The 16,614-nt window shown below is 37.0% G+C and overlaps 1 protein-coding gene across 4 annotated transcripts in view; it reads right to left on the bottom strand.

Moving 5' to 3' along the window:
• Nucleotides 1–16,614, bottom strand: part of CAPN7 (calpain 7) — a 34,100-nt gene that overhangs the window by 12,949 nt on the left and 4,537 nt on the right. For 3 of the 4 annotated variants that reach the window (XR_007904755.1, XM_051788976.1, XM_051788978.1), the window contains exons 3-14: nt 14,860–15,017; nt 12,491–12,558; nt 11,211–11,411; nt 10,731–10,817; nt 9,714–9,840; nt 8,922–9,007; nt 7,960–8,053; nt 6,373–6,519; nt 4,610–4,716; nt 3,021–3,141; nt 2,622–2,766; nt 34–133 (exon numbers count right to left, since the gene is read on the bottom strand). Coding sequence is in view for 3 of the 4 variants with exons in the window: in XM_051788976.1 (XP_051644936.1) it covers nt 34–133; nt 2,622–2,766; nt 3,021–3,141; nt 4,610–4,716; nt 6,373–6,519; nt 7,960–8,053; nt 8,922–9,007; nt 9,714–9,840; nt 10,731–10,817; nt 11,211–11,411; nt 12,491–12,558; nt 14,860–15,017 (1,441 nt within the window). In the remaining variant the exon portion in view is untranslated. Of the gene's footprint in view, nt 1–33; nt 134–2,621; nt 2,767–3,020; nt 3,142–4,609; nt 4,717–6,372; nt 6,520–7,959; nt 8,054–8,921; nt 9,008–9,713; nt 9,841–10,730; nt 10,818–11,210; nt 11,412–12,490; nt 12,559–14,818; nt 15,018–16,614 lie in introns of those variants that run through there. The other variant, XM_051788977.1, reaches the window with a different exon arrangement.

Raw genomic sequence — 16,614 nt, 5'->3', positions numbered from 1 at the left:
TTTTGACACAAAAATTTTATCTTTTGGACCAACCTGTGAATACATGTAGATTCTTTGAAAAGACTTGGGTTCCAACTCAAATAAATAACATCATAGTACTGGCACAGGTCCTCCCAGGAAATCCAGAAAATGCCTAAAAAGGAAATGCTGTTATTGTTTTCTTAGCAGATATCTTGATTTTACTTGTTTTTCAAAAGTCTCTTTCTGGGCAAATGATACAGCTTATATTAGCCAACATTTCTGCAAATCTTAGTTTGCAGAACTGCATTGCCCAAATGTTTAAATTTAAACAAACAACTTAAAGCAAGAAAAAACAAGTTAGTCTCTGCTTATTATCAAGAACTTTCTGAAGCTGTCAGAATGCCTTTCATTCTCAAGCACTAAGCAGAAGGTGTGAGAGGATCTGTTGCATTGAAAGAGACGTCATTAGGTGATTCTGACCTGCCTTCCCCTTTCCTAGGTTTCTGAAAACAAAAAGGACACAGTCAAATGGGTTCCTGCAATTCAACAACGTCCTTCAGTAATCATCCAGCACAATCAAGTATTCAATCAACATATGAGTATGTTTGAATGTATTTCTAAGATACTTCATCCAATGCCTACATCACTTGCTTTGGCACCCTGAATTTGCTTCACCTTTACAACACCTTCACCTTTACTTCTCCCTTACAACTTCCTTTACAACATAGCTCCCTTAATTGCAAGCTCCGGTAACTCCAGCCAACAAGAGTGCCTGCAAAACAATAGATTCCTAATGGAATGAACTCTTAAAATGGTAACAGCCTTATAATTCAAGTCTCTGACAGAGGCAGCTGCAGATCTTGCAGCACTAAAAAAGTCATAATAGCTACACAGAGAAAGTAAGACCAGAGTGCAAATCCAGTTAGAAGGAGCAACTCCATTAAAATTACTAATGTAATTTTATATAAGATTTTAACTACTAGATGTTACAAACTACTTACTAAATGAATTGGTAAATAAATAATGAGCCCTCATAACTTTCACAAAGCCAGGGCTGCTATTCTTATATTTTAATCAGAAGTTTTCCTTATGCATTTGCGTGAGGCTTATCAATAAATGCTCTTCATAAAAGAGTTTGGCGAAATAAACACCTGAAGAAAAGTACAAAGATCAGTGTTTACAGAGCCATTGTGCTGTCTGCTCTCTTATATGGATCTGAATCATGGGTCATCTACCGCCACCAGCTGTGTCTCCTAGAACGCTTCCATCAATGCTGTCTCCGTACAATCCTAAACATCCACTGGTCAGATTATGTGACCAATACATCTGTTCTAGAACAAGCAGCAGTCACAAGTATTGAGGCCATGTTGCTGAGAACACAGCTGTGATGGGCAGGGCATGTCTCCAGGATGAAGGACCACCGCCTCCCTAAGATCTTGCTTTATGGTGAACTTGCCACCGGCTGCCGCAAGAGAGGAGCCCTGAAGAAAAGATACAAGGACTCCCTGAAACAACATCTCAGCCTTGGCCATATTGATCACCATAACTGGTCTACTCTGGCCTCCAACCGGGAGGTCTGGAGACACACCATCTATAACGCTGCTGATGCCTTTGAGAACACACGCAGGATCACTCTTGAGGAGAAAAGACAACACAGAAAGAATCGTGTCTTGCAGAATATACCACCTGAGGAGTCCTTCTGCTGTGCCTTTTGCAACCGGACGTGTCTATCTCATACTGGCCTTTTTAGCCACCAGCGTGCCTGTAACAAATGTGGGTAGAGCCCTTCCCAAATCTTCGTTTGCGAAGCCCAGCCATGATGATGATGATGATCAATAAATGCTATAATTTAATGGATTTGGATGTATACTGTCGTAGAAACAGAGTGGCACTGAACAAAAGGGCTCCCTCATAGAGATATGCAGACAGCAACTAGGATACAGTAAAAAGCAGAAATCTCTTTCGGAAAGTAAAATGCAGCTACTGTAGAATTTCTAAACTATTGGCAACCTGTCCTTCCACCACCAAACCCACACTGACTTTCCAGATACTATACTCTGCTGCTCCCTTAGAAAGAAGGGACAACATTGGGCATCATTCCAAGTGGTTTCTCTGAGCAGGGACATACTAGTGCCACTATCTTGAAGATGGATCTCAATCTAATCTTACAACCTGAAACAGAGTGTATATAATTAATACATCTATAAACAAATCTTCAATGTAATGCAAGGGAGAAAGAACCCACTTACCTCCAGTACAGGCAAGACTAATTTAAATACTGATTACAGTAAGCATGCTGTACGTATTTGCTAATGTCATAGGGAAAACCCCACAGAAAGTCCAATGACATATTAAAAAGCATGTTCTCTATGCAATGAACTCCCCCACACTCAGATGCTGAGACAGCAACACATAAGCAAGGAGGTACTTTCTTGTCAGTGAATTTGAGATATATTTAACAGTCCAGATTACTTAAACCTCAGTCAAACCTGAAATGACAGATTTAGATACAGAAATACTTCCTAAACTTTTGGACTATTTAATTCATAGTATTTGTTTTACTCTCCTTGTGCTTAAGCATTTCTTTCCACCTTCCTACAAGGATACATGACAAAGATCTGTATTATTGGAAAAAATAGCGAATTCTCAAACTTTATTACCATTATCTATTTTCTGAGCTGTTCTTGGATCAAAGTTCAAGTATTTTTGTAAATCTGGGGTCCAATTTCTTGTGTCATTTTCACTGTATCGTCCCTTCCAACGTAAGTGGCTCCAGGGATTTTTCAACTGAAGAAATCTAAGTCCCTATAGAAATATAAAATAAAATTCATCTTGTTAGGGTAATTTTTACATATTCAAGGTATTTTTTATATGGACCAATAGCTAAAGAAAAGACAGCATCATTAAGTTTTCTGAAATTTCCCAGTGGAGACCAAGACAAAATACACTATATTAGCCATTAGAAAAAAAAATCAGTAGCTACCCACCTAAGGTAAACCTAGAAACCCACTGGAGTTTTCAAACAGGCATCTGAAAACACATTCAGTTTTATTTGCTACCTTATATTCTCTTATGTCCAAGACTGCATATGCATGGGTTGGAACTAAACCCCATTTTTCTCCTTCCTCTTCAGACATCACCCCTGTTGCTGTGGTAATAAGGACATCTCCCTTGTGAAATCTGTTCAAAAAGAGATGAAAAATACCTTAATTAAAACCTTGCAAGTTGCAAACTAATGTTTGCCAGAGCCTGTTATAGTACGTTTTTAGACTGTCCATTAGCATGCCTTTGGTTTGTGGTCAGCAGAAATCACTCCTAAAAAAGCTTAAGAAAGTGGAACTATTTTTCTTTCAGAATTAAGTATACACTTTAAGTGAAATATTATTTTTTTAATGTAACTTCATATTTTCATAAACATAATTCAGCATTTATCAACCTGAAGTTCGACCTGTGTCACTTTTTAAAGATACTCTTCACAGATCTTCAGCTGAGCACAAACGTGGTTTCATCAACACTTAGCCAAGCACTGCATGTAGTAAATTAATAACGCTGTCACACCCCCAGGATTCTGAAGGTGCTTTCCAAAACCTGAAGAATGAGAAGTTCGTGCTTCTGTACTTTTGCAGGTGTTTACACTCAAGTTTTGTGTTATGAATAGCAATTGTTAATTTTGCAACAATTATTACTCTGAAAACACACTAGCATGTTTTGCAGTCCATGCTAGAATTCAAGTACAGACTCAGTGTCCCCAGACAGTGTACAGGGTCACTGGGCTATGGATCAAAACATTTTCAGTCTAGCACAGGTAAGCAATAGTAATGGCTAGATACCATTCTAACTGCAGTCACACCTCCAAATTACAGTGCTGGAATATCTGAAGAATTGTTGACAGACATCTAAAAAGCTCCTAACCAACTGAAAAAGCACTGTCAAAAGAGTCATGCTCTTCTATCGTGAATGCAGATGTTTCAGTCATCAGAATAACACCTCTCTACTGCACTGATATACATAAGAAACTGGTTGCACAAAACCATTTTGAAAGAAATCCAAGTATTTGATTGCTGGCATTTATAAATTGCAGCTATGCCTTTCACCACAAGTAGAATAATAGAATCATTTAGTTTGGACCTTTAAGACCATCAAATCCAACTGTTATGGTATGTCTGAAGACAAATATGGCTGTTATGGTAGATTTTTGCTGCTACTCCAGGACACTTACTAATGGGGCATAATCTTGTGATATGATTAGAAATACTATATTATATCTGCTTGCTAAGGACAGCAGAGAAGTGCATAAGTTCTGGGGAGCTGTGTGAGAACAACTTTTAAACACTTAACTTATGTTAGTTCCAAGCTGCTCTTCTCTGACTCTGTGTTCTATTTTCTTCATCAAGAAAAGGGCTACTATTATTTTTCTTCATATGTAAAGAATCAAAATTCCACAATATTTTACTCTTCTGTTTTATCAAAGCCACCAATACCTCAATTTTTCTTCTTCCAGAAAGTACATAGGGATTTTATAAAGCACAATCTGTAGCAATACCAAAATGCTATCAAAGGATCTGTGATGACTGTACTGGTTTTACAGTGGTAATGCACCTACTACACAGCAAGCATTTTAATTACTTAGGAAAGAAAAAACATCTACCTCTGATAAAGCATTCTGAAAGTACTGTCTTTATTGAAAGCTTGATTGTCAGAGTGCATAGCAATTCTTTCAGGTATCCAACCAGTCAGTGCATGGAGATCAATATTCTGAAAAGCAAATATTCAAAAGAAATCAGAACAGATCCATCAGCATATGACATCTTATAAAAATGCCTTGAAAGAAATCAAGTATACACACGTTACAGTACAACTCTAGACCTAAAAGGCTCAAGATAAAGACTAACAAAAAATTCTTTGATTAGGTAAGGACAACATTTCCACATCGTTTCACAAAAACAAAATGAAAAACAACAGAAACAAACAAAACTCCCAAAAAACCAACCCAAAAAAACCCAAAAAAACCAACAAAACCCCCAAAAAATCCACCCCCCCAAAAAGCTGGAAATTTCAGAGTAACAGAAGCATAAGAGAATCATCAGTCACACTCATTTGCGTGACGTGTTCTATTTATTTCATTGATTCACAAACTCTTAAAGTACGGTCTCAAAAGCAGTATATATGCATTCTAAATAATTTAAGTTTTACTTTAAGGCTCAGGGTTTGGTTTTTTTATTCTTTTTGGTAAAGCTGACACTGACATGTATTTCCATAAAAAGATGCTTTAATCTCCCAACTCCTTGAAACATTGCTTATTCCTTTTCTTTTGCTTTTTACTCCTCAAAGCAAAAGCAGACACTCTAAATGCTTGAAGTGTCAATAACCAGCACTGCTGGGTGGGAACTTGAGGAATTACAAGTACAAGACAGCCAGTAAGTAACCCTGATTACACAAGGAAGCTAGAATATAGCAGAAACCAGAGGGGGTGGGAAGGGTGGAGATTAAATGTCACAAGTCAAGCTATTTTTCCAGATAGCAAGTTAGAGAACAACAATGAGAATAAAACACATCTATTCTCACCAGCTTCTGTCCTTCAAAACAAAGCAGCTTGACACTGACATATGCACAGATAAAAATGTGTGCTACATTTACCCCTTACACAAAGCCACATTTGTTCCATAATAATTTTTCAAGGGATGATGATTACCTAGTATACCCTCCAAGAATGTGATTAACTAGAATGTGAACAGCACCATGAAATGAAAAAATATACTATTAAAATTTTAAAGAATTTTAAAGTGAAATCAGAAGGGCTTCCTAAGTAACAAATTAAGATTATAAGGGATACTCATTTCAGTAAACTATCCCTCTTTGAAAGAATAATTTGCATGCCAGTTTAGCTGCAGTACAATCAATGACTGTTTCTTTAGTAACCACATTATAGGAACCCGATACATATTTATGTAGGTGAGTGGAACAATCTGATAAACAAACTTGCACAGATCTGCTCCCTCCATACATGTACTGAATGACTAGCCCTTTCCTAGCTGACTCCATTACCTAATGAGGGAGAACTGCCTTATTGAGTTAGAAACCAAAATCAACAGTATTGATATGGGCAAAGAAATTTTATGACTTCACCCAACACTTTCATCTAGGCTTTATATAAAACACATGTACTTCCCACCCACAAGTGTCAATTAACTCGGACCATCAAGATATCTTGCTCATTCTACTTTGATAGAATAATTTCCTTAAGTACAGCTAAGAATATTTGAAAGAAAGAAACAAAAAAAAAATTAAGAAAATGGCAAACCCAATACTTGTCTCCCCAAGCAATTCACTTTGATTACACTAGAAGGAAATTATTTGACCCAATATTATCTCTGTGGAATTTCTTCCTCTAAGAAATAATCTCATACTTACAGAATTTGATCCAGGAAAATCATATCCTCCCATGACCTTCATGTAAGCCTTTTCTATTAGTGACACCCATAATTCATTCTTATTATTAGAATAAGAGCAGAGAAGTTCCCCACTATGATCAACAGGTAACTGGTCATCTATGATTACCTGTTTGAAATGAATGAAAAATCATCATAAACCTAATAAAATAATTTGAAAGTGCTTAGGAAATAAACCAAACCCCTCATTAATACACAGCTTCTCAGATACAACCAGACCTGACCATTATTCTCTCATGTTAACGCCTCTATCAATTCTGCAGTGGTTTGCCCAAGTGAAAAAGGAATTCTGTTGCCACCTCTGACTTGCACTGGCCCAACTTAGTGTCCAGTGAACAGCTGCCTCTCTTTCCCATATGTAAAATAGGAATGACGACAGTACAGTCTTATAAAGTGTTTAATATCTATTGCAAAAGGTACGTGCAGAAACGTTCAGTGTAATAACAAGCATAAAAAAGTAAAGAAAAGCCAAACAACATTCCTCAACTAATTAGGAATCAAGAGCATGGACTGTGCTTGGTAGCCAGCAGAAAAATAAACATTTATTTGTCTATAAGGAAACAAACTGTGTCATATCACTTTCATAGCCTCTACTTCCAGATTTAAGTTTCTTCCCTCTAAGAGGGAAAACAACTCATAGCAGCAACTGTTACAGTATTAACATTTCTTCCTTGTATTGGGTAGCATATATTCCTCATTATCACAGATTGTTCCTGCATACTTGTAGTGGTATGAGACAGTTTCCCTGAATAGATTTTCAGTTTTCTGTTGGCATTAGTCCATTACATACAGGCTACCAACACAGCACATTTTCTGGTCAAATCCTGTTTGTGCAAAAATGAATAATTCTTTTCATAGAAGAGCAAATGGCCATTCATCATAACAAAAGGAAGCCATTAAGAGGTATTTTGGAAGGGGTAATAAGAGCAAGGCAAACACATAAATGATACTTTCTTGAAACATTCAGATTCCAGAATTTTGCAGCTTGAGGACTTCCTGACCCAGAGGTTATATCTTAGCAATTAAGAGCTTTTGATGAGTTTTGCCTTACTCCCCCACCCCCCATGAATATGCTCACTCTACTTCTGAACTCCCCTAAACATTCATCAGACAATATGATCTGCAATAATCAGTGCTACTATTAAGTATTATACGGAGAAATACATTATTTTATGTCCTTATTTATTGTGCTGAAAAGAAAATTAAGTTTTTTGTCAGTTTAAAAACTTCTGTGTTCAGGCATCTCCTCTCCATACTAAAAATCTGCAGTCAAGTTACTCCTCTATGGTCATTCCATATCTATACTCTGCCTGGATGTCCCCCTCTGTACTTTTAAATTCTGTAACTTCCTTTCTAAGATGGGGTGGAAAAGTGCACATCCAATTCATAAATATGGGATATGTAGTTTTGCTCCTGTTTGGTTTTCATAATTCTTTTAAGTGATATAAGGATTTTTTTGCTATGCAAGCACTTCACAGTGAAGCAGACCAAGCCTTTAAAATATATGACTTAAACAGTAATAGCACTAAGTCTCCCCAAAACCATTTACCTTTCTAGGTACACCATTGATATGAAGCTTCACCATGTATTTACCACATGGATTATACTCTGGCTCCCCTTTCTTATTCTGAGGGTAAATTATACTGTTAATAGAAAAAAAAAGAAAAAGAGGAAGTTGTGACAAATTACTTGGCTGATAACAATAAGAGTGGGATTAACACAGTTTGTTTCTGGAATTTATACTTAACATCAATATAGAATTTTTAATGAAAGAGCAACTCAAATTTAAAGTAAAAAATAATAATGTGGAAATAGGTTTTATTTTTCAGGCCTTGCTTTTCCTGCAGCTTTCTGCTTAATATAGTAGCAAAAAGAACATAAGTAACCTAATTGTTTCTCAAACAGAAGCAAGGCAAACAAAATTATCTTATTATTAAACAAATGGTATTTACATATCTCTAATGTCATTCAGGGAAGTACTGTATTTATAAGTTAAACATTTGAAGAAGAAGGCAGTGCAGAACTCACTGTTCTTGAAAAGAACACAAGTTCAGTTCTAATGAGAATAGGTTAAAATGAAGCAATCCAAAAACATTCACACACTGGTCTGGCAAGGGGCTCCCATCAAAGTCCACAAAACTCATGGCAAATTTATCATGGGATGCCCAATGAGTGGAACTCAGACAGTTTTGCTAACATTAATTCTACAATGAGTTGCAATGAAACTATAAAGCATTGTAAGTAAAATTTCTATTAAAAAAATCCCAAACAAATAAAAACCCCTTCCAAACTATTCATTACTCCTTGAAGCAGATCTAAGTTAAACACCAATGTCTGTATATGTATCTGTATACAGTTGGCTCTCCTCTTAGAAGTGCTGAAACCACAAGTCCAAGGGAGATGAAGGTGAAACAAATGCTAGTTTTTACTGTGTACAAGTGTCATGGAACATCTTGCAAAAGCTTGGCAGTATTAAGTCCAGAAAGACCTTAGAAAGCAACAGCTACTTACCTCGTGATCAATTTTTTGTTATATCTTCTTTCATATGCTGCACTGATAGCCAGTGATGCCACAAAAGAGCAATCTGACACTATTGTCTACAAAGAAAAGAAAACCAGTGAGGTCATTTACTAATAACTCAAATACTGAAAGATGAATGCAGTGTATGGAGGGAAGGAAAACCATCAGTTAGTAATTGCCTTCAAAAAGGAAAGCTTTAAACCAAGAGAAACAAAGTCACTACTAAAAAGGCAGGAAGTGTATGCTTGTTCAACACGAGTCCCCTACAAAGCAAACCAAAGTCAGAATTACTAATGACAATCAGAGGCAAGCACAGATACCTCAGCATGCATTCACACTTACTCCTTCCTCCCAAATACCATATCCAAGGGCATAATCTATTACAGATTCCAGAATAGTTTGGACCATCTGCAACTTGACACTAGGATATGTCCCCGTTCTCAATGGGCCACTGCTTCCCATCAAATAAAAATTTAAAGATCTTGTTCATTATTTTTCCCATGCACTAAATGAAGTGAGCAATTTGCTGCAGAGTACACCTTGCCTTTTTCATACTACCCTTACCACTATCTCTAGAAAACAGGATTTTCAGCTGGAATTCAAATTCTAATTGTCACTGTCACTGTTAACACCTGTTTATTCTTGTGGACAGAAAACTTATGGAATTTATTTATTTATTTAATCTCATGAGGGCCAAGGAATGAACTCTCACATTTGGGGATTCCTTTTTGAACAAGAAAGTTCCCTGGGAGCAGCACACATTTCTCTTTAGGAACAATTTACCTGCTTTATGCTGAAACTTGATACAGTGTAGATCATGGTAGGGTTATTTGTTATGTCATCTGGTCGCACCCATTTGGCAAACATTGCTTTCTGTTTGGGGGATAATGGTAACTTCCCGCATTTATCACTAGATTTAAAAGAGAAAAAAAAGTAGAAATAAATCAGTAGCAGTTTGGAAAAGCTTTTCATGGTTTGACCAATCCTATGTACGTCTGATAGATTGTGCAAAATATGTATAGAACAATTAAAAAGCTGTAAAACAATTTCAAAGAACATCACTTCTAAGTGTGTGATTTTTAGAGGAAAAAAGAATAAAAATATGAAATAAAACCCAGGAGTTTCCTTCATAAAAGATTGAAGAGAAGAGAATTCCAAAAAGCCACCTACACCAGTAGAAACTCAAATTCTGCACTTTATTTGAATATGATGAACCTAATAATAAAAACTTTCTTTAGTTTTGAAAATTGAGGCTTGTTTGATTGATACGCCTTTAGCAAAAAATTGGGAAAAAAAATGAACCAAAATAAAAAACCAACCCCAAGTGTCTTTGTCTGTTATGGCTATGCAATCTTGATATATTATTATTGCTCATGAATGAAGGTCTAGCAGTTACATATCACTCTTCCTCGGAATAGTCCTTTACAGAGGAAGCGGCTGCCACCCTCAGTTTACAGGTAACTGATGCAAAGGGAGCTAAACTCCCTGTAGAGCAGAATCAGATAATGGGACCAAGTTGCCAGCCCAGCCCAATATTCCAAGAAGTCAAATATAATGTTGTCCTTATAGGTCTGAAGGGACAACTGTAAAAGCACTATACAGCAAGGTCAGCCTACAATGAAGTCTTAAGTTCAGAATGGAAGAAGGAAGTGGTAGTATTTAAGTATCTCTGCCTGAATTATGATTAAAACCCTACCTTACCAATTTTAATCTCCTAAAGAGAAAACACAGAAATACCAAATATGGGAAAGTTCTGAAAATAAAAACAAAAGTGAAGTTCAGAAATTGAACCATACTTACGAAAAAGGCATAGGGAAAGCAAAACGTTCCCTCAGATCGACACTCATGAAAGGTACATATTCAATGCCATTAATTTTTGAAGTCTTCCTGAAAGTCATAACAAAAAAAAAATATAGTTACAAACCTATCTATCATCTTTCAAAGACTAAGTTCCAAAAGGTAATAGCAACAAAATCAGTTTTTAAAAGCTAACAAATCAGTGCTTCTGAAAACTAGACAACTGCCACTTGAAATCGATGTATTTGATAGTTTTAAAAATTCAAAATTTAGGCTAAAGGTTTTATGGATTATTTGTAGCTTATTCCACCTATAACAAAAATTTAAGCAAAAGGAACTGGATGCAACAGAAGCCACAGTCCTACAAAATATTATGCAACCTCAATTTCCACTGCAGTTGCTTAATCTATGAAAACACCTCTGTACTTTGGCTTCTCAGAGCCAGATCTCTCATGAACTCATTTTGGAAAATCTTCAACTTACCTGAGCACTTCAATCTCCTCTGCAGTGTATCTCTGACCTTGAGGTTCACTAGCTTGTACTGCTCTGATTGTCTGTGGTTTATCATTTAAAGAAAAATCAGGTCCCAATGGGAAGAACGTTCTCACTGGCTGATTTGGTTTAGCTGCAGTTGACTTTTCTTTCTGAGATGACTTTGACATAGATTCCTTCAGTGCCTCTGCTCTAAAGCAAATAAAAATGCATTTTACTTACAACAATGATAAAAACATAGTTATGGTTCAATTACTCATTTTCTTGGTTCATGTTCCCACATATATTACATGGAAAGAACAAATGCCCAATTTGTTCACCACTTTCCCTAAAAAAACCCCAAAATCTATTTCTGATGCTGGTACTTTTCTTTCCTGTTCTTGAATCAATTAAAAGATAGCATTTCCAACTCACATAAGCTACTTTTGGCAGAACTCATTAGATTTTTATTGCCTCTAAATTACGCTAATAGGAGAATTTGTGTAAGTGTTCATTATCTGGAATCTCAAAACAAGATCACCGAAACACAGAGAGAGAAAACTGATTTGCACCCTCTCATACCTTCCAGACTTATTTTGTCTAGCAGCTACAACAGCAGTAAAAACCCACAGGCATTCTCACAACCGAGCATTTCAACTGCTTGAAGACTGTGTATTCAGGAGCCATATTTTGTTATTGCTGCATTAAGCTGGTGGATGGTCACACATGCAAAATACTGATTTCTTTCTGATCACAGACCAAGCAGTGCTAAAAACCAGCTTTCATACTGAAACTTTGCCCGACATAGCCCATGATTCACCATCAAACAGCTGATTTTAGAAGAGGTATCTTGAACTTATACTTGTGCAAATTGTTTCAGACAGACACTTTATTACACATATACCATGCAATTAGATTGCTATTATCAAGATAAGTGTTTCCCAGTTCCCATCTGTCTTCCTTATGAAGGGACAGGGACAGTGACACCTTAACTTCATGCTGGCTTCAATTCAGCATTTTTATAGAAGCTCTGATATATACCTCTGAATACTGAAGTAGTGCATTTGTTCGAGCATATACACAGCCCTTTCCTAATTCTGCAAGATTCCCAGAGGGTTGGCACAACAGCTGCTACATTCAGCAGTGTAGCAGCTGGCAGCTAGCTCCAAGGAGAAGTCTATGGGAGTTTGGTCTACCCAGAAACCATATAGACATGCAAGACTGAGGACACAACTCAGAGGGTGCACTTAGACCTGACAGCAAGTATATTTACTAACATCAGCAGTACTCACCTATCCAGCGCTTGTCGAGCCAGCTGTTTCAGTTTGGACTGGAGGCCTGCTTCTGAAGTTTCAGTAGCCTGAAGTACAAAATAAAAGCAAGAAAAAACAAAGCTACACATTGAAAGAAACCCAGCATGTTTTAAAAGCGCAGTTTGTCATAACTCTAGATTACACTGAAGAGTAACTAGCTATTTTTTCCAATTCTATTTTTAAATGGGCAAATATGTGGGGCTTGTAGGGTTTTTGCTGTTCTTGTTTTTTTAATCTCATCATAAAAACCATATGAAGTACGTAAATATCATTTTGCTGTTCTAGTGAAATGTTCATAAAATGGAAGTGATGTTTAAAATTTTTCAGCATGGGAAACATAACATACAGAAAAAAATTTGCCAGAAGAATTAACTGTATTAAAACACTATGGGCAGAAAAAACACAAAACCAAATGTAACATACGCTACTGAGCTTGGATGTGTTCTCATTCTTTTCCCCAAATGAGTAAAAAATAATCAGGATAACTTAGGAAAAAAAATACATTTTTGAATGCTTATTTTCATAAAATACAAACTAACAAGACAGATGTGCAAGAACAACATTTTTAACTTGCAATCAAAGGCATAAAATAAACTATGACAGGGCAACGAAACAGGTATCAAGAGTGCTAACTTCTGTTCCCAGTTGGGAGGTCAGCTATGACAGTTTACACTTTCCTTTTCCTTACAGGTGAAGCATGGCTTCTGCTGCTAAACAATCTGCAAGAGGCACAACATGACATGTGGCTTCTCCTGTGACACCCACAAGTGTGACAGGTTTCAGGTTCTAGCTTTGTAGCTTGACCAGGTCAGCCAGGTCAACTGAGGATACAAAAAGCAAGCTACTTTCACCCCAGGAAACAAAACGAGAAACACCCTCTACAAGCTACTAACTTCATTTGCAAATAAATTACACACTGGAGTTCCTGGTTGGAAAAGATTCTGAAAGATGTATGAAGGTAAGCAATGGAGATGGAACACCAGCACAGTCATCTAGGAATCAGCCACAGAAGAGGAGGAATGGCTGCTCTATTAGTACTTTAAGGGTAAGGAAGAAACAAATTTCTCCACCTGCATATTCTAAGGAGAAAAATAGAAGTAAAGCTTCAAGATAGCAGAGTTCCTTCAATCTTCTTTCATCCTGGGAAGAAGGTGGTACTTTTGGGTCACCCCAAGGAACAAAGCTTACCATCATGTCAACAAAATAATATGCTAGTCAAGATTAAAAGAAAGTTCAGCAGTATCTTGTACCTCATGAAGTACCCGATGTTATATATGCATATATATATGCAGTTATTAATAAAAATATATTCTTTCAGACATGAAAAATACATGTACAAAATATGTACTTTCAGACTAACTTCAGTAATAGTTTCATGCACTGACACAACAGAAGGAGGAACACAGCAGAGGAAAAACAGTACACTGCTGCAGCAGATGTTATGTAATAGACTGAAAATGTTCTGCTCCGACAGCTCAAGTCAAAAAACTAGAGCAGTTCTACTAACTCTTGATCTGGTTACACTGCATCACCAGGGGTTTTTAGCCTAGGTATAACCTGTTTACAGAATTCAGAGAAAAGAACTTACTCTAGCATGTAGCAACAGTAACATACCACTCTCAACAACCCACATATATTTTTACATTATAAAAAGGGAAAAGAAGGGAAAAAGAAAAACAGACTTGGTGGAGTTACATTATGATGGTGAGCTCTTCTTATAATGAGTTAGTTAAGGCAACTGGACTTAGGGGAAAAAAGCAGTACCTGTAATTATATTCTTCATCATTTACATAATGGCCAATTTGTCCTTATTAATTTCAGTGTGAATTGAATTCACTCATAACAGCTTTAATGTTGAGCAATCAAGTACTATTTTTACTAGTTTTGGCATCAGTAGACTATTACATCTTCAGAAAGTGTCACACACAAAAATTTCACTTAAATGACTTCCTTTAATGTAGTCAGAAAGTAATACAGCTGACACATTAGCAAGTCATCTTCAGTTTTAACAGTTTTTAATTTGGTTTAGCACTGTATTTGCTCCAGGGCAAAAATTAACATGAAAAACGTTCCAGAATATTTCCAGTTTTTAGTATGATCCAGTTCAGAAAAAAAAAAACACACAGAAATCACAAGACCCCAAAAATTTACAGTGTTGTATAGCAACACAACACAGGCTGGAAGAAATGCTAAAAAAAAACAGTGGGGAAAAAAAAGATTAAAAAGTAGCTTTTAGAAATACAGGTACTCCATTTTCAAGCCAGCCTTTAAGAGTCAGTCACTTGTGTAAGTTGAAGAATTTCTTACCATCACATAATTCCACCAAGTTAACCTGTAGCTTAACATACTGTTTTCAAACAGAGTTCCACGGCTTCTGTGTACAACTCTATAGCTTCTTCTGCATTGCCTTTATCATCTTCATCAAAAGCCTGTGTAACTAGGAAGTGAGCACGCTCCAAGTCCAACTGTTGTTTTGACTTCAGAGGGTCTGTTTTCTGTGACTGAACTAAACGAAAAAGAAAGTATTTAGCCTTCTTCAGCAGCAGACATGTAAAAACATCCTTAACATGGTATGGAAACACTAGCAACCCTAATCAGATGAGTAATAACTATTTCTTGTCTGGAAACTAATCTTTCTAGACTTCGCTAAAAACATCTAGGCAAGGACCACCCCTTCCCTGAAGCAGAGATACGCTCTCAGGATATTTCAGATGTCAAATAATGTAAATAAAATCTCTTTCATACTACACTGAGAACAAGTATGTTTATGTCAAATATTGCATCATTTGTGAAAACACATCACCTAACAAAATATACGAGTTCCTTAGGTGTCCATTTCATTTAATACCTTTATTAATGACCTGAAGGAGAAGGCAGAGTGCACCTTCACCAAGGTTGCAGACTCCACCAAACGAATTCATTCAAGCACACAGCTGTGTGAATGAACACAGCTGTTCAAATGGATACAGACAAGCTAAAGTAACAGGCTGCCAAGAACCTCAGGACAAATGCTATGCCCTGTGCTTGGGACAGACTAACACCCTGCAGGGTATAGGCCCATGAAGGAGGGTCTGGGGGACAGGTGGATGAACCAGCAGCAATGAAGGCTAACAGCACCCCGGGCTGCATCATCAGGAGCACAGCCAGGAGATTTGGGGGTGGGGAAACAATTGGCACCCTCTACTCAGCACTCAGCAGACTGTCTGGAATGCTGCATCCCACCTTGGGTCCCCAGTGAGGTTGAGGCTGGAGGACTTTGCCTTTAGAAAAGCTGAGGAAGCAGAGCTTGTCCAGCCAGGAGGAGAGACGGCTTTGGGGGGACCTAATAGCAACCTGCCATTAGTTGCGAAGTTGTCAAGAAAGAGCCTGAATCCATTTTCTTCACTGCAGTGTGAAGAAAGGGAATGAGAGTCAGTGGCTATGGATTGAAACAGGGAAGAATACAACTAGATATATATAAAAAAATAATCACTAGAAATACAATTGCACCCTGGAACGGGGGCTCAGGGGCACCAGGAAATTTCTGTCCTTAGGTGTTTTTAGGACCTGACTGAACCTAAGCAACTTGGTCCAAAAATCAATGTCTACCCTGCTTTCAGCTGGACATAGGCTTTCTAAAGTCCCTTTCTGGCCAAGTGATTCTATGATTCTAATTGAGAATTGCAGGTGTGCAAAAATTTAAGGATTTAGTCTAAGCAGAAACATTGAAATCAGATCAAACAAGGAAACTCTTATGAGAGCAAAGAGCTCCTCTGCCCTCCCAACATTAGTAATTATATATAAATATCAAAACCCACTTGCTTCAAATCCATCATGCAGCTAACCTCAGATGCGTGTTTTGATTTGTTCCTAATCAATTTTTATCACTATATTTAATTACTTTCTCATGTTTTCTCTGCAGATGAGATTCCTCAGAATATTTAAAAGCAAAGAATACCCACGCCCAAGTCCTTAGGTAGTTCAGTCTCCACTTAATTTCTGATGTATCAGAATTCAAAGCACTGATACGCTTATTTGTGGTTCTTCACAAAGGACAAGAAAATTAGAATAATGAAAAACAGAGCAAACACCATTGATATGTATTTCACGGCAGCAAACAACTT

The sequence above is a fragment of the Manacus candei genome, unplaced genomic scaffold, assembly GCF_025592945.1.
Source record: "Manacus candei isolate 608988 ecotype Guabito, Panama unplaced genomic scaffold, ASM2559294v1 h1tg000026l, whole genome shotgun sequence".
Classification (NCBI taxonomy): domain Eukaryota; kingdom Metazoa; phylum Chordata; class Aves; order Passeriformes; family Pipridae; genus Manacus; species Manacus candei.
The sequence above is the reverse complement of the archived record's forward strand: the minus strand, read 5'-3'. Positions and strand labels throughout refer to the sequence as shown.